The following is a 15,000-nucleotide window of genomic DNA, read 5'->3' as shown; positions in this document are numbered from 1 at the left end:
ATTCCATTTCATATTAGATCTGTTATAGAAATAATATTCTTGTTATTTATTATTGAAAACTTTTCTATATTTGTTTATATTGTCGCGCGGCACGCATAGCTATATTATAATAATAAATCGCGTATCTACTATAATAATCAGGTATTGTTTCATCGAAGATTTCATAATCTCACTGTTGACAGCCTATTATGCTCAAGGGGTTAAAATGCAAGATGAAAAAACAGTGCGTTCTATTTGATTTTTATTTGTCAACAACATTAGCTCAACATTATTTCGCGTTATCAACGCGACATTAATTTATCTTATATATTAGCAATCAAATGCACGTTTTCGGTTGAAAACCAAGAAAGTATGAAATATTTCCGAACACGATTACACAACTTATTCCCAAGTATTACAATAGCTCCGATAATTTTTTACACTAGGTATAATAACCCTAACCTAGTTGGTATCTCTTTATCATTAAGGCTTGTTAAAGCTAGTGATTTGTTGAAAATTTACTTATTTCCTCGTTTTATGAAGTCTTGTGATATTTATTCTTAATAGAAGTATAATAATAATATAGGCTACTATTAATTATTTTTCTTTATCTTAAATGAAGGTGTCAAGCGGCCGTAAGCTTCATGAACGTCAATAGCTCATACTGCACTAAGCGGGAAATCTAAGTTTAAAATGGACAAGGGATGTCTTTTTTTATATAATAGGAGGCAAACGGGCAGCAGGCTCACCTGATGTTACGTGATACCGCCGCCAATGGACACTCACATTGTCAGAAGGCTCGCAAGTGCGTTGTCGGCCTTTCAAGAATTGGTATGCTCTTTTCTTAAAGGACCCTAAGTCGAATTGGTTCGGAAATACCCTAGTGTGGAACCATATAGTGGTGGTGCGTGGCAAAAACTGACTTGGAAAACGCTCAGTTATGGAACGACGGTCGTCGAGGTGATACGGATGGTATTTTGTATTTTGCCTTGACGTCCGATAATGAAACTCAGCTGAAGGTATTAGACCGAACAACTATTCTAAACACTCCCCATGGTAAATGCGGTAGAAGATGCAGAGAGACCCAACATCTCTACGCAACGCCAAGGGATCAAGCCGCACAGAAAGTGATTTTGTCGTCGACGATTCGAATTGCTCTTCGTTGAATACGGTCAAGTGGAAGGAGCTGGTACTGGGGAGCTCCCGCCCTTTGTTGTACAGTTTTCACGGGATGCTTTAATAAACAAGACGATATTTTTCAGTCAATATATATATATTTTTTATACATACTAGCCTAACAACGCGATTAGTCAACAAAAGGATATATGTAAATTAAATGCTATACTTGTAACGTTTGGCTATACTTTTAGGGCGTTACTGCATGCCCGAGTGGGCAAAATGTACAGCATCGGTTTGTACAAAATAAATCTTATTGCCGATACCAGGTTAGTAAAGAAACTGTGGAGGAATTCGGTAGTCAATGGAAGATCAAAATAAGCCAACGAATGAAAAACCAAAAACTAAAAATATTTTAATTAAAATTTAAACTAGTATTTACAGATTAAACATATAAAAAAATACTTAAGCCATCTTGGGTCGTTATTTTATAAAATGTTCTCTCATTTAATAATAAAAGATGTTTGTACCGAAATTTTACTTGTTCTTACAATCTATAAATAAAATCAGAAAAATAATATTTTATAAATTGGCATAAATTTCAGAAAATCTTTAAAAAACCGCCAAATAGTGAGGTGTTGGCAGAACCTGATGTGGACGGTTTCGTAATGATTTGTTTTTTTTTCTAATAGGAAAGTAAGTGATCAGACTACTGTGCCTGACACACCATAATTTGCGCACGCACATACACAGTAAGTCGATTCGTGCACGGCCAGGTTTCGAACCTAGGACCTCAGGGATGGTTTTAAATCGAAGGCCGTTTCCAACACTCGCCAAAAGAGCTGATTCTAATCCTTTTTCAAAAACGCAAACGCACCAAGTTTAGACTGTTTTCGAGCATTTGTGACGGTCTCCTCCACACTATCGTCCAGCTTTCGTTTTGAACTCTCTGCGGGTTTGTTGATACTTTTGAATGTTCTTATACAATGTCGAGTTAATTCAGACGGCGTAAATTCGGGATTTTGTTGTTCCAATGTTGTTTTGTTTCGCGAAAACCAATCCACGAATGTCTCGTTTTCTAGAGGTGTTAAAGGCTGTAACAAAAGACTAATTTAGAAAAAATACTTCAAACATCAGTCAACATGAGCCATTAATTATAGCCCTTATATCTCATAAACTAGTGAACCGATGTTGATTTCAGTTTCTGACAAATTCGTGAACATCTTAATATAAATGTATTATATACAACATCATCAAATCTACGCTTTTTCGCGGGCCACACATATACAATTTTTTTTATCGAGTCTGAAAAAAAAGCTGGACCCAAATTATATTTATTCTTAAAAAATTATTATTATATAATTTTTTGGCAACGAACTGTTAATTAATAATACAATACTGTATTCATTCAGTTTTAAAAAACTTACGTCACTATTTTCTGCCGTTTCCGTTGAATGAACTTCCACCAACGTCCTTTCAGTTAATGTCAAAGGACTTTGCACATTTTTGTTTGAATCCTGTTGTTTCTTGAAAGGATTCCGTGCGCCACCGGGCGATGACTTAATTGGCTGGTAAATAAATAAAAATTATTTGTTATACCTCTGTAGAAACGTAAACTAACATTGGTTAAGTTACATATATATTGGTTAATAATTAAAATCGTAAGCAAAACAATCATCACACACTTGAAACCAATATGAGCCCTTTAGTTTTTACGACACTTATGTAATTTAACATTCTCGTTTCCGATAATGTCCAATAACATAAGTGTCACTAGATTTACGAACTTTTAATAAGTCGAGTTAGTTTTTTGTTAATCCAGCGTCGCAACCCAGTACCCCTAATGTTATCTTAATTATAAGCTCATGTTATAAATAAAGCTAGTTGTTACTTCAAATAAAGTGTTTTATTTGAACATATCCACAAAAAGCGCCACCAAAATTGATCGCAAAGGATTTTTAATTTAATATTATTTATTTGCGGAAAGTACACTACACATTAAAAAAGCTTTAAAGCTTTTATAAACAAATAAATTATTTATAAATTTTCAACAAAAGTTTAAGATACACTTTGGCGAGTTGTTCCCCTTCGTAGTATTTATTGGCTAAGCGTAAGCCTGATTCATCCGCACAACTGGACGGATAACAACTGTTTAAATGCAAGACCTGACTGTTTTGAGTATAATGCCTTGCCTCTTACCATGATGTTAAACTAACTAAATTTATATAAAAAATAACTCACCACAGGTTTTATCGGCGTGGCAGTCTCAACTTTCTTATTCACCGTCTTCTGTGGTATTATGAGGCTTGCGTTCAAGTCCTCTGTACTCGTGACGTCATATGTCTCTTGGGTTTCCAATTCTCGGAAATGTGTATTCAATTTGTCGGCGTTTTGCTCCCACGTGTCGGCCAAATTTGACAATTTGTCGGCCAAATGCATTCGGCCAAGACGGGATGCGTATTTTGCGGCTAAGGGTAGCAGGCGATCGTCCTTTAATAGTTCCATTAGTTCTAATGCTCGTTGTTCTATTTCACTTCGGCAGGCTAACTGTTAGGGTTATTATGTTAGATTTAAGTTAGTTATGTTAAAGACCTAAAAAGTTACAATATGGCATCGAGTTATTTGTTCATTCGGAGATAAGGCTTTCTGCAAACGCGTTTATTGATAAAAATGTAATTACGTGTGCGTCTGATAGAATCAATGAGTCATCAACCGAAATTAATTGAAAACGATTTTAATTAATTTAAGTCCGTGTGTTAATGCAAAATCGAAATCATTTTATATAATACCTACTTAAAAGTTAAAACGAAGTTTATAAAAAATATATGAAAACATACAGCGAACAACTTGAGCGCGGTTTCCCTTGCGGCTTTGACGTCAACATCAGAAGACGTATGGGCCCAACGGACCAACTGCTCTTCATACTGACTCTTCTCTGTATCCAATTCACACAGTGGCATCTGTACAAATTAAAATATCTGTTACAGTCCGCCTCTTTACAGAGACTTTACAATCGGCAAGAACTTACGTAATTTAAATCTAACTTAATTTAGTTATAAAGATAAGAAATTCTTAAACACTAATTATTATTTATATATTATAGCCTCAATTAAGGGGTAGATAATTTTTTCCACTTACCACTTTAGGTACATGTTGGTATAAATTTGCTCAAATCTACTAACTAGTACTATACTTATTCTAGTAGTAAGAAATCTATGTATAGTTTTGTTCCGAACACACTACTATAAGCTTCTTTTTTATATGTATTTGGGGCCGTTGAAGTATTACGTAAGCACTATAGGGAGGAGGAGGTTCTTTGATTTTCCTATTTACGTCTACAGTAATTATTTACTTCTTTACACATATCTCTATTCTTGAAAACGAAATGTATTTTTCGAGGATTCCTACAAAAAAATTATACGTTTATGTTTTTGAGAGCTTTATCTACTTAAACTGACAAGAGGAGGGGCTATAAAATGTTCCTACGTAATACATGAACGACCCCTATAATAACAATAAATAAAATATAAATTGCTTCCGGAGTGTGGTAAACTGATTTGAAGGTAACTTCATAGTCGGTAAATATGACTCCCGTATTACTATTATAACTTATTGGATTTTCATTTTACTTCGCGCTGTCACGACCTTACTTTCTTAATCTATCAGCGGACGTGTCTTCTAAACAAAGCATTAGAAAGTGCAGATTTACTGTAATTTCGTCTCTCTGTTGAACCGTGTACGGGCCGGTCAGAACAGCATCTTGAAGACTGTGACGGATAACCTGTCTACGATATCTTTACCATAACCGCCTAGTATTGGCATCAATCATTAATATTTCTTAATATTTAACTAATTGTAAACTTATATTAAAATATCATTGTAATGACTGTTTACTACAATGTCCGTAGACCTTCCTTAATGACGAGGTCCAAAGTAGTAATATTTTTAGTGTTATTTAAAGTCTAGTCTAAAGGAATAAATATATATGTATATTTTCATACCTGTATCGGTAGTTCAGCAACGATCGGTTTGGGCGCTGTTAGTGGGAAGGTTGATCCTCTACACATAATAGCGCAAATCTTTTGTGCCTGCTCATTTACCTGATCAAAAATGGTTTTCTTGAATCATTTTTAATGTAAAATTCACTCGAATCTATATGTACATAGCATATAGTAAAAATTAATAATTTATTAATTAATTAATTAATAGTTTTATGGAAAAACATTAAACTCCAGAATATAAATAAATATAAAAATATATAGTCATTATTTAATTTGCAATAAAAAATCTTAGCGATCTTATTTGTATGAAATCTATAAGTGTGAAATTTTGTTTTATTTTCTACGCTTTGTTTGTGTACAACTCACCGATACAATAAACCAAGAATCAGAAACGCCTTTACAATGTGAAGTTGTATCACATATGGGCATCCAAACAGCACTAGTGACGTCGTACAGTCTAACGATTCCCGTACTATCGCAAGAGCAGGGCGAGCCTGCTTCACTCGTCCCTAGCCAACTTAATTTAGACCCAGGGGTTAAAGGCATTAAGACCGTTTTGCTGCGAACTTGTCGACCTAAAACAATATATTGCTTCTTCAAATACATTCTTGACCGCTACGGACTTAGTTGTTTATATCGTGAAATGTTTTTTTTTTCAAGATAGTAGACAAATACTAATATAGGATAGTTTGAATAACACGCTCATTCATAAACGTACACTTTTACAGGTGTGTATATATTTAACTAGCTGACCCGGCGAACTTCGTACCGCCTAACAGTTAATGAATGTCGTGTTACTTTTTAGCTGAACTAATTTAGGATTTGATGAACGTAAAACAATGATACAAAATAATATATTTATATAGATAGAAACAAAAAAGTATTTTATTATGATGAATGATGATGAAAACATACATACAGAATGAGAATAAAAATAAATGAAAACTATGTTGTGCAGATTGGGAAAAAAAAATAAAACTCGGATTAATTCATTAATAGGATTTTCATTCAAGCACTTTGTGGTAAACGACATTCTTTGTTTTTTGGTCAGGCGCAAGAACAAATAAAGCGGATGGTTTGCCGACACGTGAGCATGCCACGTGCAATTGACCATGAGAAAAACATGCATTTTCTAGATTGAGGCCACAAATAGTCAAGGATTGGCCCTGTGATTTGTTGATCGTCATGGCGAAGGCAAGACGAATCGGGAATTGAATTCGTTTAAACTCAAAGGGCATGTCCATTGGGATCATCGGAATCCTTGGAATAAGAACTTCTTAATCTTTAAATTGTCCTTTAAGTATCGACGCGTGAATCACATTGCTCATCAATTTTCTTATCACCAAACGCGTTCCATTACACAGTTTTGGTTGGTTTAAATTTCTAAGCATGATGACTACCGAGCCAACTTTAAGTTTTAAATTGTGCGGTGGTAAACCAGGCACATCCAAGCGTTTATTTCGTCGGCAGCAGTAGATCTTGGAATGACTGGTAGTGTTTGTCGGAAATCGCCAGATAATAAAATCATTGCACCACCAAAACATCTCGAGTCATTGCGCAGATCTTTTAATGTTCGGTCTGGTTCGGACCAATGCGCGTTTGTGCGCCATTGTGCATTCGTCCCATATGATGATTGATCTGGCCGAATTCTTTCGACTAACCAAATCAGAATGTGAGCATGCGGTAGGCCTCGTTTTTGCCGTTTTTTTTTTTTTGCCTGAAAACACGTGCGGTGATGTCGTGTCGATCACTTGATGTTTGTCCGGGAAGCAGCAATTGAATAATTTCTATCCATTTCGGATTACATGTAAATGTAATGAATAGATCTGGCCGACCATAATGACGAACATATGTCATTGCATCTGGCGCATATTCATGCAAATGGCGCGGGCTACCTATGTATGCCGCCGGTAAAATAGTCAATCGACCAACATTTTCTGAATCTCCTTCTGTGCTAATTGCATCGCGTAAATGGATATTGCATTACGGCTTCGCTGGGAAAGATTAGATCTTCTAGGACGCGGCATTGTTATTAAAATGTGCACTCGCATAAAACCACCAAATATAATAACAGTGCCTGAACTTTCGAGACATAGACAATAGCTCAAAGAGTATATAACCACTACGTATGAATAGCTTATCAAGAAAAATCATAGACAACCTATAAAAAGACATTTACACTTTTGTTAACCTGTAGATTTTTTTTCCTTAATCTTATAACCTTTACCAACTGATTTTTTATTCCCTAAATTCCGTTCCTTTCCGATGATTTTATGTTTTTACTGTAGAATAAATCTTAGGTATTATTTTCGGGAATTAAAAATTAAATAATTAATGAATAATTTTCGAAAATTAATGTCTAAAACAAACAAATAACAGTACCTGAACTTTGTAGACATTTTACAAAAATTAAATTTCTGAACGCACACATGATGTCTTCAGAAAAAAATAAAGTTGTGGCTTAAAGGTCTCAGCAACCAGGCCATAAGCTCCAAAAAAAAATAGTTGTTACACTATTTGACAGGATTGGACAACAAATGTTTGACATGTAATAAACAAATCAGCATCTATTGAAATGTTTAAGTATTCATTACACATATCGAGTTTTCATTGTTTTTATGATTCAGATGTATTCTGCTATTCGGGACGGAAACAAATCCAACAAATCAAAAACCATGGCAATCGGTCCAGCCGTTCTCGAGTTATAAGTGTTGTAACAAACACGACTTTCTTTTATATATATATATATATATATATATATATATATAGATATAGATAGAAGAAGAAGAAGATAAGGTTCAAAGCCGTTAGGTAAGATTCGGAAACGAGAATCCTATACATTTTTGATATAGACATAACATTTATTATTAACAAAACACACACTCAGAGTCACATAAAATAACAATAATCAAAATTAAAAATAAATAATAATAGAGAGATAACATTTTTTTTAAAGAAAAAGGTTTAATTGTGTAATGCGTGTGTGCTGTGGTTGTAATTGGCTCTGGCTCAATATTATGCTGAGGAGCAGAGTCGTTCCACAGCGCTGGTCATTCTGGCAGAGACCACATCAGCTAGTTTGCGCCTCATTCGCAAAAAACAAATAAGAATCGAATACTCAGTAGAAACAAATAATACTAGTAGTAAAAGTTAGCAGTGTAAGCAATGAAGAAAAAAAATGTAAATTAAATTAAAAATAAGAATAATTGTTAAGAAGTAGATAAATATTTTTGGGCGGATTAAAAACTGTTTTTTTTATAATTGCGATGAAAATTTGATTTTAGTTGAAGATTTACGAAAGTATTCCCGTGAACTTAGCGATCCCTTCACTTAATGCATGGAGAAGCTTAAATGAATAATAAATCAAGTTCTGTATTACGAAATGCTAAATAAAGTCAGTTTCAGAAAAAACCGTAACGCCATCATACTGACCATTAAAAGCGATAATATCCATGGCCAAGTGCTGATCAGAAAATCCCGGGTCCGTTTGGTGGTACACAGCAAATACAGTTGTGTTAACAGCCGCTAAGCATACAACTGGACCAGCTAGAGATATTACCTGAAGCAATGTTTTCATTAAAACAAAAGATTTGTACTACCCACAAGATTTTTAATAAAAGTATTTGTATTCAGATATATTTTTTAGAGCAGTGTTGGCCTCTCATTCCTGAGGTCGTAGGTTCCATCCCCGGCACCAATGGACTTTCTTTGTATAAGCGCATTTAACATACCCTGGAACGGTGAAGGAAAACAACGTGAGAAAACCGGCTTAGACCCAAAAAGTCGACGGCGTGCGTCGGACACAGAAAGCTGATCACCTACTTGCCTATGAGATTAACAAATTATAATGATCATGAAACAGAAATCTGAGGGCCAGACCTAAAAAGGTTGTAGCGCCATTGATTTATTTTATTTTGTTCAGATATATTTAGAGCATGCTTATTTAATATGTAGCATAGCATATATTAGGTCCTTACATATGAAATTGGCGTTTTGTATGGGAGGAACAAAAAGTCGAATATTTTTAAATATAATATATTTAATTAATCAAAGTATGAACCATTGTTTTCTATGCACTTTTGCCATCTCATAGGCAGTTCATTGATCCCTTTACTAAAACAACCAGTCGGACGGGAATCAATGGGAATCAAATGAAGGCGATTTGGACTGCCCCACCAGAGTTAAATTGTTTCCCTTGCCTTGAAGTTGTCCAAATTTCGAAAAAAAATGGTAATCTGTTGGAGCAAGGTCCGGGGAGTACGGAGGATGTCTTAGACATTCCAATTGAAGCTCTTCTAATTTGGTAGCCGTCTGTTGTTCAGTGTGTGGTCTAGCGTTGTCGTGAAGTAGCCTAGGTTGTTTAGCCGCTAGCTTTTCCATCATGGTTTGCAATTGCTGACAATATAGACATCAGCCGTAATAGTCTGGCCAGATTTGAGAAAACTGCAATGAACAATACCAGCACTAGTCCACCAAACGCTTACAAGTAACTTTTTTGGGGTTAATTTTCGCTTGACGCAGGATTTGCCTGGCTGGCCAGGATCCAACCATTGCGCTCAGCGCTTCCGATTATCGTAAAGAATCCATTTTTCATCACAGGTAATGATTCGGTTTAAAGTACCTTCATTATTGTGCCGGTTCCGTAATGTAACGCAGCAGTCGACGCGCGTTTGCCGGTTTGCTTCAGTCAATTCATGAGGTACCCACCTTTCAAGCTTTTTAATCTTCCCAATTTGCTTCAAGTGAATTAAAACAGTTTTATCACTAACACCGCAGCCTGCAGCTAACTCGGACGTGGTTTGCGATGGATCCGCTTCCACAATAGCCTTCAATACCTCATTATCAACTTGTCCACGGGGCGTGTTCTGCAGGTCGAAATTTCCATAACGAAAACGTTGGAACCAAAAACGAACTGTGTTTTCTTTTGCAACATGACTATACACATCATTCACCCTTCGAGTCATTTCCGTAGCACTAGTGCCACGGCGGAACTCGTACTCGTAAAAAATGCGATACTTTAAGTTTTCCATTTTGTAAAATGAGTGACGCAAACAGATAAAAACAGAAGAAAAAAACAAATGAATGACGGTCATCGAAGTACAAATATATGAGTAAATAGCTGTACAAATTTGAATTTGGAATTCCTTACTAAATAGGAGAACATCGTGATTAAAGTGGCCAGTACGAAATACGCCAATTTCATATATAAGGACCTAATATTTAATATTTTAAAAAATTAGAATAAATTGGTTATTGTGATTTTCCTAAATATATTATAAGTACTTCTTATTCCTTTGTCGGCGTTGAATGCTTACTGATCAGCAGAGCCATTCGTAATATTCTATTTCAAATTATAATTTAATGCAAAAAAATATCTATTTCGTTTTTAATTAAAGGAAACCTTTTTTTTAATATTGACGATTCTCAGGTTTTCCGACGATGTTTCAACAAACGAGGTACTGTTAAAATAATAAGAGAAATAGGCCATTGGTACACAGCAGCGGTTCGAACACACAAGAGCCTGGACCGGCCTTTCCTATTAGTAACGAAATTAATCGCATTAAACGTACCTGTCTTTGAGTCCCCATGGGAGTGAATATTCTCAATAATCTTGCATTCGTAGCGCATGCAACGATTCCACTAGCGGCAGTAACACATACGATTTCTTCAGTATCGGGTAATGAGATAGTCCACTCTTTACTACTACCAACTAGTGATATACAGACCAGTTTACTAAAAAAATAAGGAAACAATATAGCGGAATTACCCCTATTTCAATAAAGATTTTATTATGTAACAGGGTGTTAACGGCTAGGCTCGCTTGGTGTTAAGTGAAACGACCGCCTACACTCACATTACCAGAAGGCTCGCAAGTGCGTTGGCTTTTAAATCTAATTAAAAATGTATAAACAAGAGCAACAAAAATGGTCAGAATTTTTAAGAACACACTATATGAGGGCCGTTAAAAATTCTTAAGCTCTTAAAGACTAGAACATCAATAGAACAGGCATCTTTGAGGTCATGCACTAAAATTAAACACCATACAAAGTTATGCTTTAATAAAGCTTTAAGTTGAAAAAATAATTTAAACATAAACTAAACGATTTCTTCTTATCTTAAATACACACAAAACAGAATTTGCTCCTAGTCTTTATTTAATATTAATAAAAAAATGAATAGAAAATTGCCAGTTTAAGATGTATAAATATTTAGTTTTAAAAAATATACGTTAATTATTCGTAGTAGATTAGGAATAATAAAAAAAACAATAAACAATTAATGTAATGTGAAAATTAGGCGTAATGTTAGTCAATTTAAGCTACGATTGAATTGAATTCCTTAAATGACCAAAACACTTTTGGACATTACGTTACATAATTATATCTGGAAATATCTGGAGCGGACAATCTGTCTCCATCAGCTTCCGTTTCCTACATCTCTTATGACACTGTATAGTTTTGAGGACGATGAGACTTTCACATGATCTGTTTCTGGTTGGTAAACGGCCACGAGAGAACAGATCTCTGTGTTACCATCAAGATCAATTTCTCCAAGTTCAGATAGCCTTTGCACATTGGCCCAATAAATATAAATTATTGGTAAAAATTGTGTTAAAATAATATTACCTTGGTGTTTCACAAGCGAGTGCTAATACGTGCGTAGACAGGCTGGCCATGGTATGGTTAAGGTAGTTGTTAAGATGAATTCCATGATGTACGTTTGAATCGTGAAATTCAACATCAATTGTCGATTCCTCATTCTCCCCAGTGTGACAACGGACGATTCCAACTTCATTCCAACACATGTACCTAGTTAAACATCACTATGATATTATATAAAAAATATATATTTTTTTAAGGGAGCGTTCAAGTATTCCAGATGTAAGGTCAAATAGACCTTGATTAGTTACGCGTTTGAATCCACTAAAACTGTTCTATATAAATTTATGAAAGTTTACCTATGTTCAAGATGCGCAGGAGTTGATGACGGTTGAAAAGGCGCTTGAGCCGGTACTGTAGATGGCGCTGGAATCGCTGTCATCGCTCGGGAGACAGGGCGGGAATCCTTTTCCACTAAGCCTAGGGTCTCATTCTTAATCCTCTCCAATGATATGGCATTGTCGTCATCACTTTCATAGTTTTCAATCAAGTCGTCTACTAATCCATCATTATCTGAAGTAGAATATAAATATCTAATATAATACTAAGTAGATAAAGCATTGACATGTAGTTTAAAATAACAGAACTGATTCAATTCATGCAACCCTAATAACAAAAATATTCTACAAAAACTTTTACATTTTATTTATATTTTTTACTCATAGAGCTGCTATACAATACCCTTATATGTCATATGTATATTGTCTAACTGTATTTTGTAAAGAATATAAAAAATATTTTGACAACATACTTATGTTTTCATTCACAGAGATTAAGAGAGATAAATTAAGGGAACGGAGCAACTGACGGGTTAAAGAAAGTCTAAATTGTAATCACTTAAATAAATACATGGTTAGTACCATCCATTCTCTCGACAGTTTCTATATCTTCTTCAGCGTCAATTCCAAATTTAGAACTGTCTTTTCCATAACAGTTTACTAACATTCCCAGTTGGCCAGCCACATCACAGTATACTAATACACCATTACCTGAAATTCAATTAAGAATAAAATTGTAGCATAATTTATGATAAAAAAATCTTCATAGAGTCCCAGAATTAGTATTAGAAAAGATTTTTGAGTCAAACATCTAACAAGTAAAAATCTGGTGCAAAATTGTAAAAAAATAATTCAAGCATTTTTCCTATATACAACCTATACCTTAGACTGGCTTAATATGATTATTCATTGTTATATACATTTTTAATTAGTATTACTGAGTGTTGCGTACTATTTCCTTACCTTTTGGATTCCAAGCCATTGAAGAGACATTATGTGAGGTAGGATGTTCTATAATATCAATACAATTTCCACTCTGTACTTCCCAAATAGCTATCTGACCCGCAACACTACTACCAGCTAAATACTGCCCACAAGGTGAAAATAAACACTGGGATATTGCACATTTGATCTAAGAACAGAAATTATATATTTTAATAACTACCATAATCCAACACCTTATTCTCTGTTTTGCTGGTATTGTTATTTACTTCTGCTTAGTATTTTTATATCTCTAGAATATCTGTATATATATATATAAAATTCTCGTGTCACAATGTATGTTCCCATACTCCTCCGAGACAGCTCGACTGATGCTTATGATTTTTTTATACATATTCTGTAAGTCTGTGAATTGGCTACTATCTATCTTCCAAACCCCTAATTGATAAGGGGTGTCCACAACAAAACATTTATTTTTAGACAAGTTTTGTTTTATGATACAGCATACAAAAATATATACAACCCTTAAGTGTCACCCCTCTACTATCAACCCCTATTTTTTATTATAGTAGATAGGTTACTTTTATTGAACTAAAAAATATTTCCTGGAAATAATATACATGGCAAAATGATGTTTGCAACTAGTATATATATAATATACATACTTTAATTTTTGTAACATTTATGTTAACCCAAATTATCATATATTTTAGATAAAAGAGCTAGTAACTAAAGTAGCTAGCAGTGGTAAACTTCAATGATAAAAGTTATGTGTAAATGTACAAACATTCATTAACTACATGAGAAAAAGTGTATATTCTCATGACTTGTTGAATATTGTTTGTAAATTTAAGAGAGGTTATATTATATATTGAAATAAAAAGTACACACTCACTGTATTGTGTGAGAATGCCATTCTTTGACCCCAAGTATCACTATCTAACAAAACAATCTCTTTGTTATTAGGATACGCAAAATATTTACCCTCTGATGGTTCAAAGCTCATACGACCTGCAATCATGATAGTATTTATTAAACTAATAGAATGAATAAAAGAAATCATAGAAACTTATCCAGGGTTAAATACTAATATATTTAAACTTACATATTACTTTAGCTGCATAAAATGTATTTATCTTTGGTACACATGACAGTTCTTTAATAGTTTTCTGTGTATCTATATCCCATACTCGCAAAATACCATCACCACTAGCTGTCACTGCATATTTCATTTGAGGACATATAGCTATACTTAGTACAGGGCCCTTATGGTCCGACATGACAAACAGTGGCGCTCCTCCTTCAAGGCTACAAATCTTTGCTTCCATATTTTCTGAAGTAGTGCCTAATGCCTGAAATTTTTATTAAGTAAAATAATGAACTATACAAGTTTCTCGCTGATTAAGTAATTTTAGTAAGAGTCAAGCAGTGACTACTTAACAAGCATTTTTATAAATTAAACTCTTCAATTCAACTCACTTCAATTTTTGGTGTGGACATTATTTGAGTAACAGGAGCCGTAAACCTTGTTATAATTCCATCTTTATCAAATGCAGGAAACGTGTATGCCTGCACTACATGATTATCTGTTGCTACATATAACCTTTTATCCTTAAAACATACAGCCGAAGCACTCTCACCCACGCAGTGAGACGTGGGATCATCATCTTCAATGTCTATCCAAATCCGCACATCACCATCGTGACCACATGTAATAATATGTCTGCAAGACGGTTTTTAAGAATACTATGATTATATATTTCTTTAACCGAAATATAATAAAATGTAAAAAAGGTAGGTATCTTACCTCCCATCTTCGCTGTAGCAAACATCAGTATGCCCCTCTGCGTGAGCATATCGCAGAGATTTACTCTCCACTTTCATATTTTTCAATGAGACCTAGAAAACGATTTTGTTTATACTTACGTTTTTGACTATATATTACTATTATAATAAATAAAAATTGAATAATCATAAAATCATCAATTTTCCGTAATTATTTTATTAATTCAACATTTACATAAA

The 15,000-nt window shown here is 34.2% G+C and overlaps 1 protein-coding gene across 1 annotated transcript; it reads right to left on the bottom strand.

Annotated features, from left to right (window-relative positions):
• Positions 1 to 1,571: 1,571 nt before the first annotated feature.
• On the bottom strand, positions 1,572 to 14,971 carry LOC123716387 (WD repeat and HMG-box DNA-binding protein 1). Its single transcript, XM_045672106.1, has 16 exons — positions 14,783 to 14,971; positions 14,455 to 14,698; positions 14,081 to 14,327; positions 13,871 to 13,986; positions 12,997 to 13,165; positions 12,616 to 12,744; positions 12,055 to 12,268; positions 11,723 to 11,905; positions 10,667 to 10,829; positions 8,529 to 8,655; positions 5,463 to 5,671; positions 5,097 to 5,195; positions 3,933 to 4,055; positions 3,337 to 3,642; positions 2,523 to 2,663; positions 1,572 to 2,189 (listed from the first exon to the last, which is right to left on the bottom strand). Exons 1-16 carry the CDS (start codon positions 14,857 to 14,859, stop codon positions 1,944 to 1,946), a joined length of 2,793 nt encoding a protein of 930 aa, XP_045528062.1. The 5' UTR covers positions 14,860 to 14,971; the 3' UTR covers positions 1,572 to 1,943.
• Between the last annotated feature and the right edge of the window lie 29 nt (positions 14,972 to 15,000).

Source organism: Pieris brassicae, chromosome 11, assembly GCF_905147105.1.
Source record: "Pieris brassicae chromosome 11, ilPieBrab1.1, whole genome shotgun sequence".
NCBI classification, from domain to species: Eukaryota; Metazoa; Arthropoda; class Insecta; order Lepidoptera; family Pieridae; genus Pieris; species Pieris brassicae.
The sequence above is the reverse complement of the archived record's forward strand: the minus strand, read 5'-3'. Positions and strand labels throughout refer to the sequence as shown.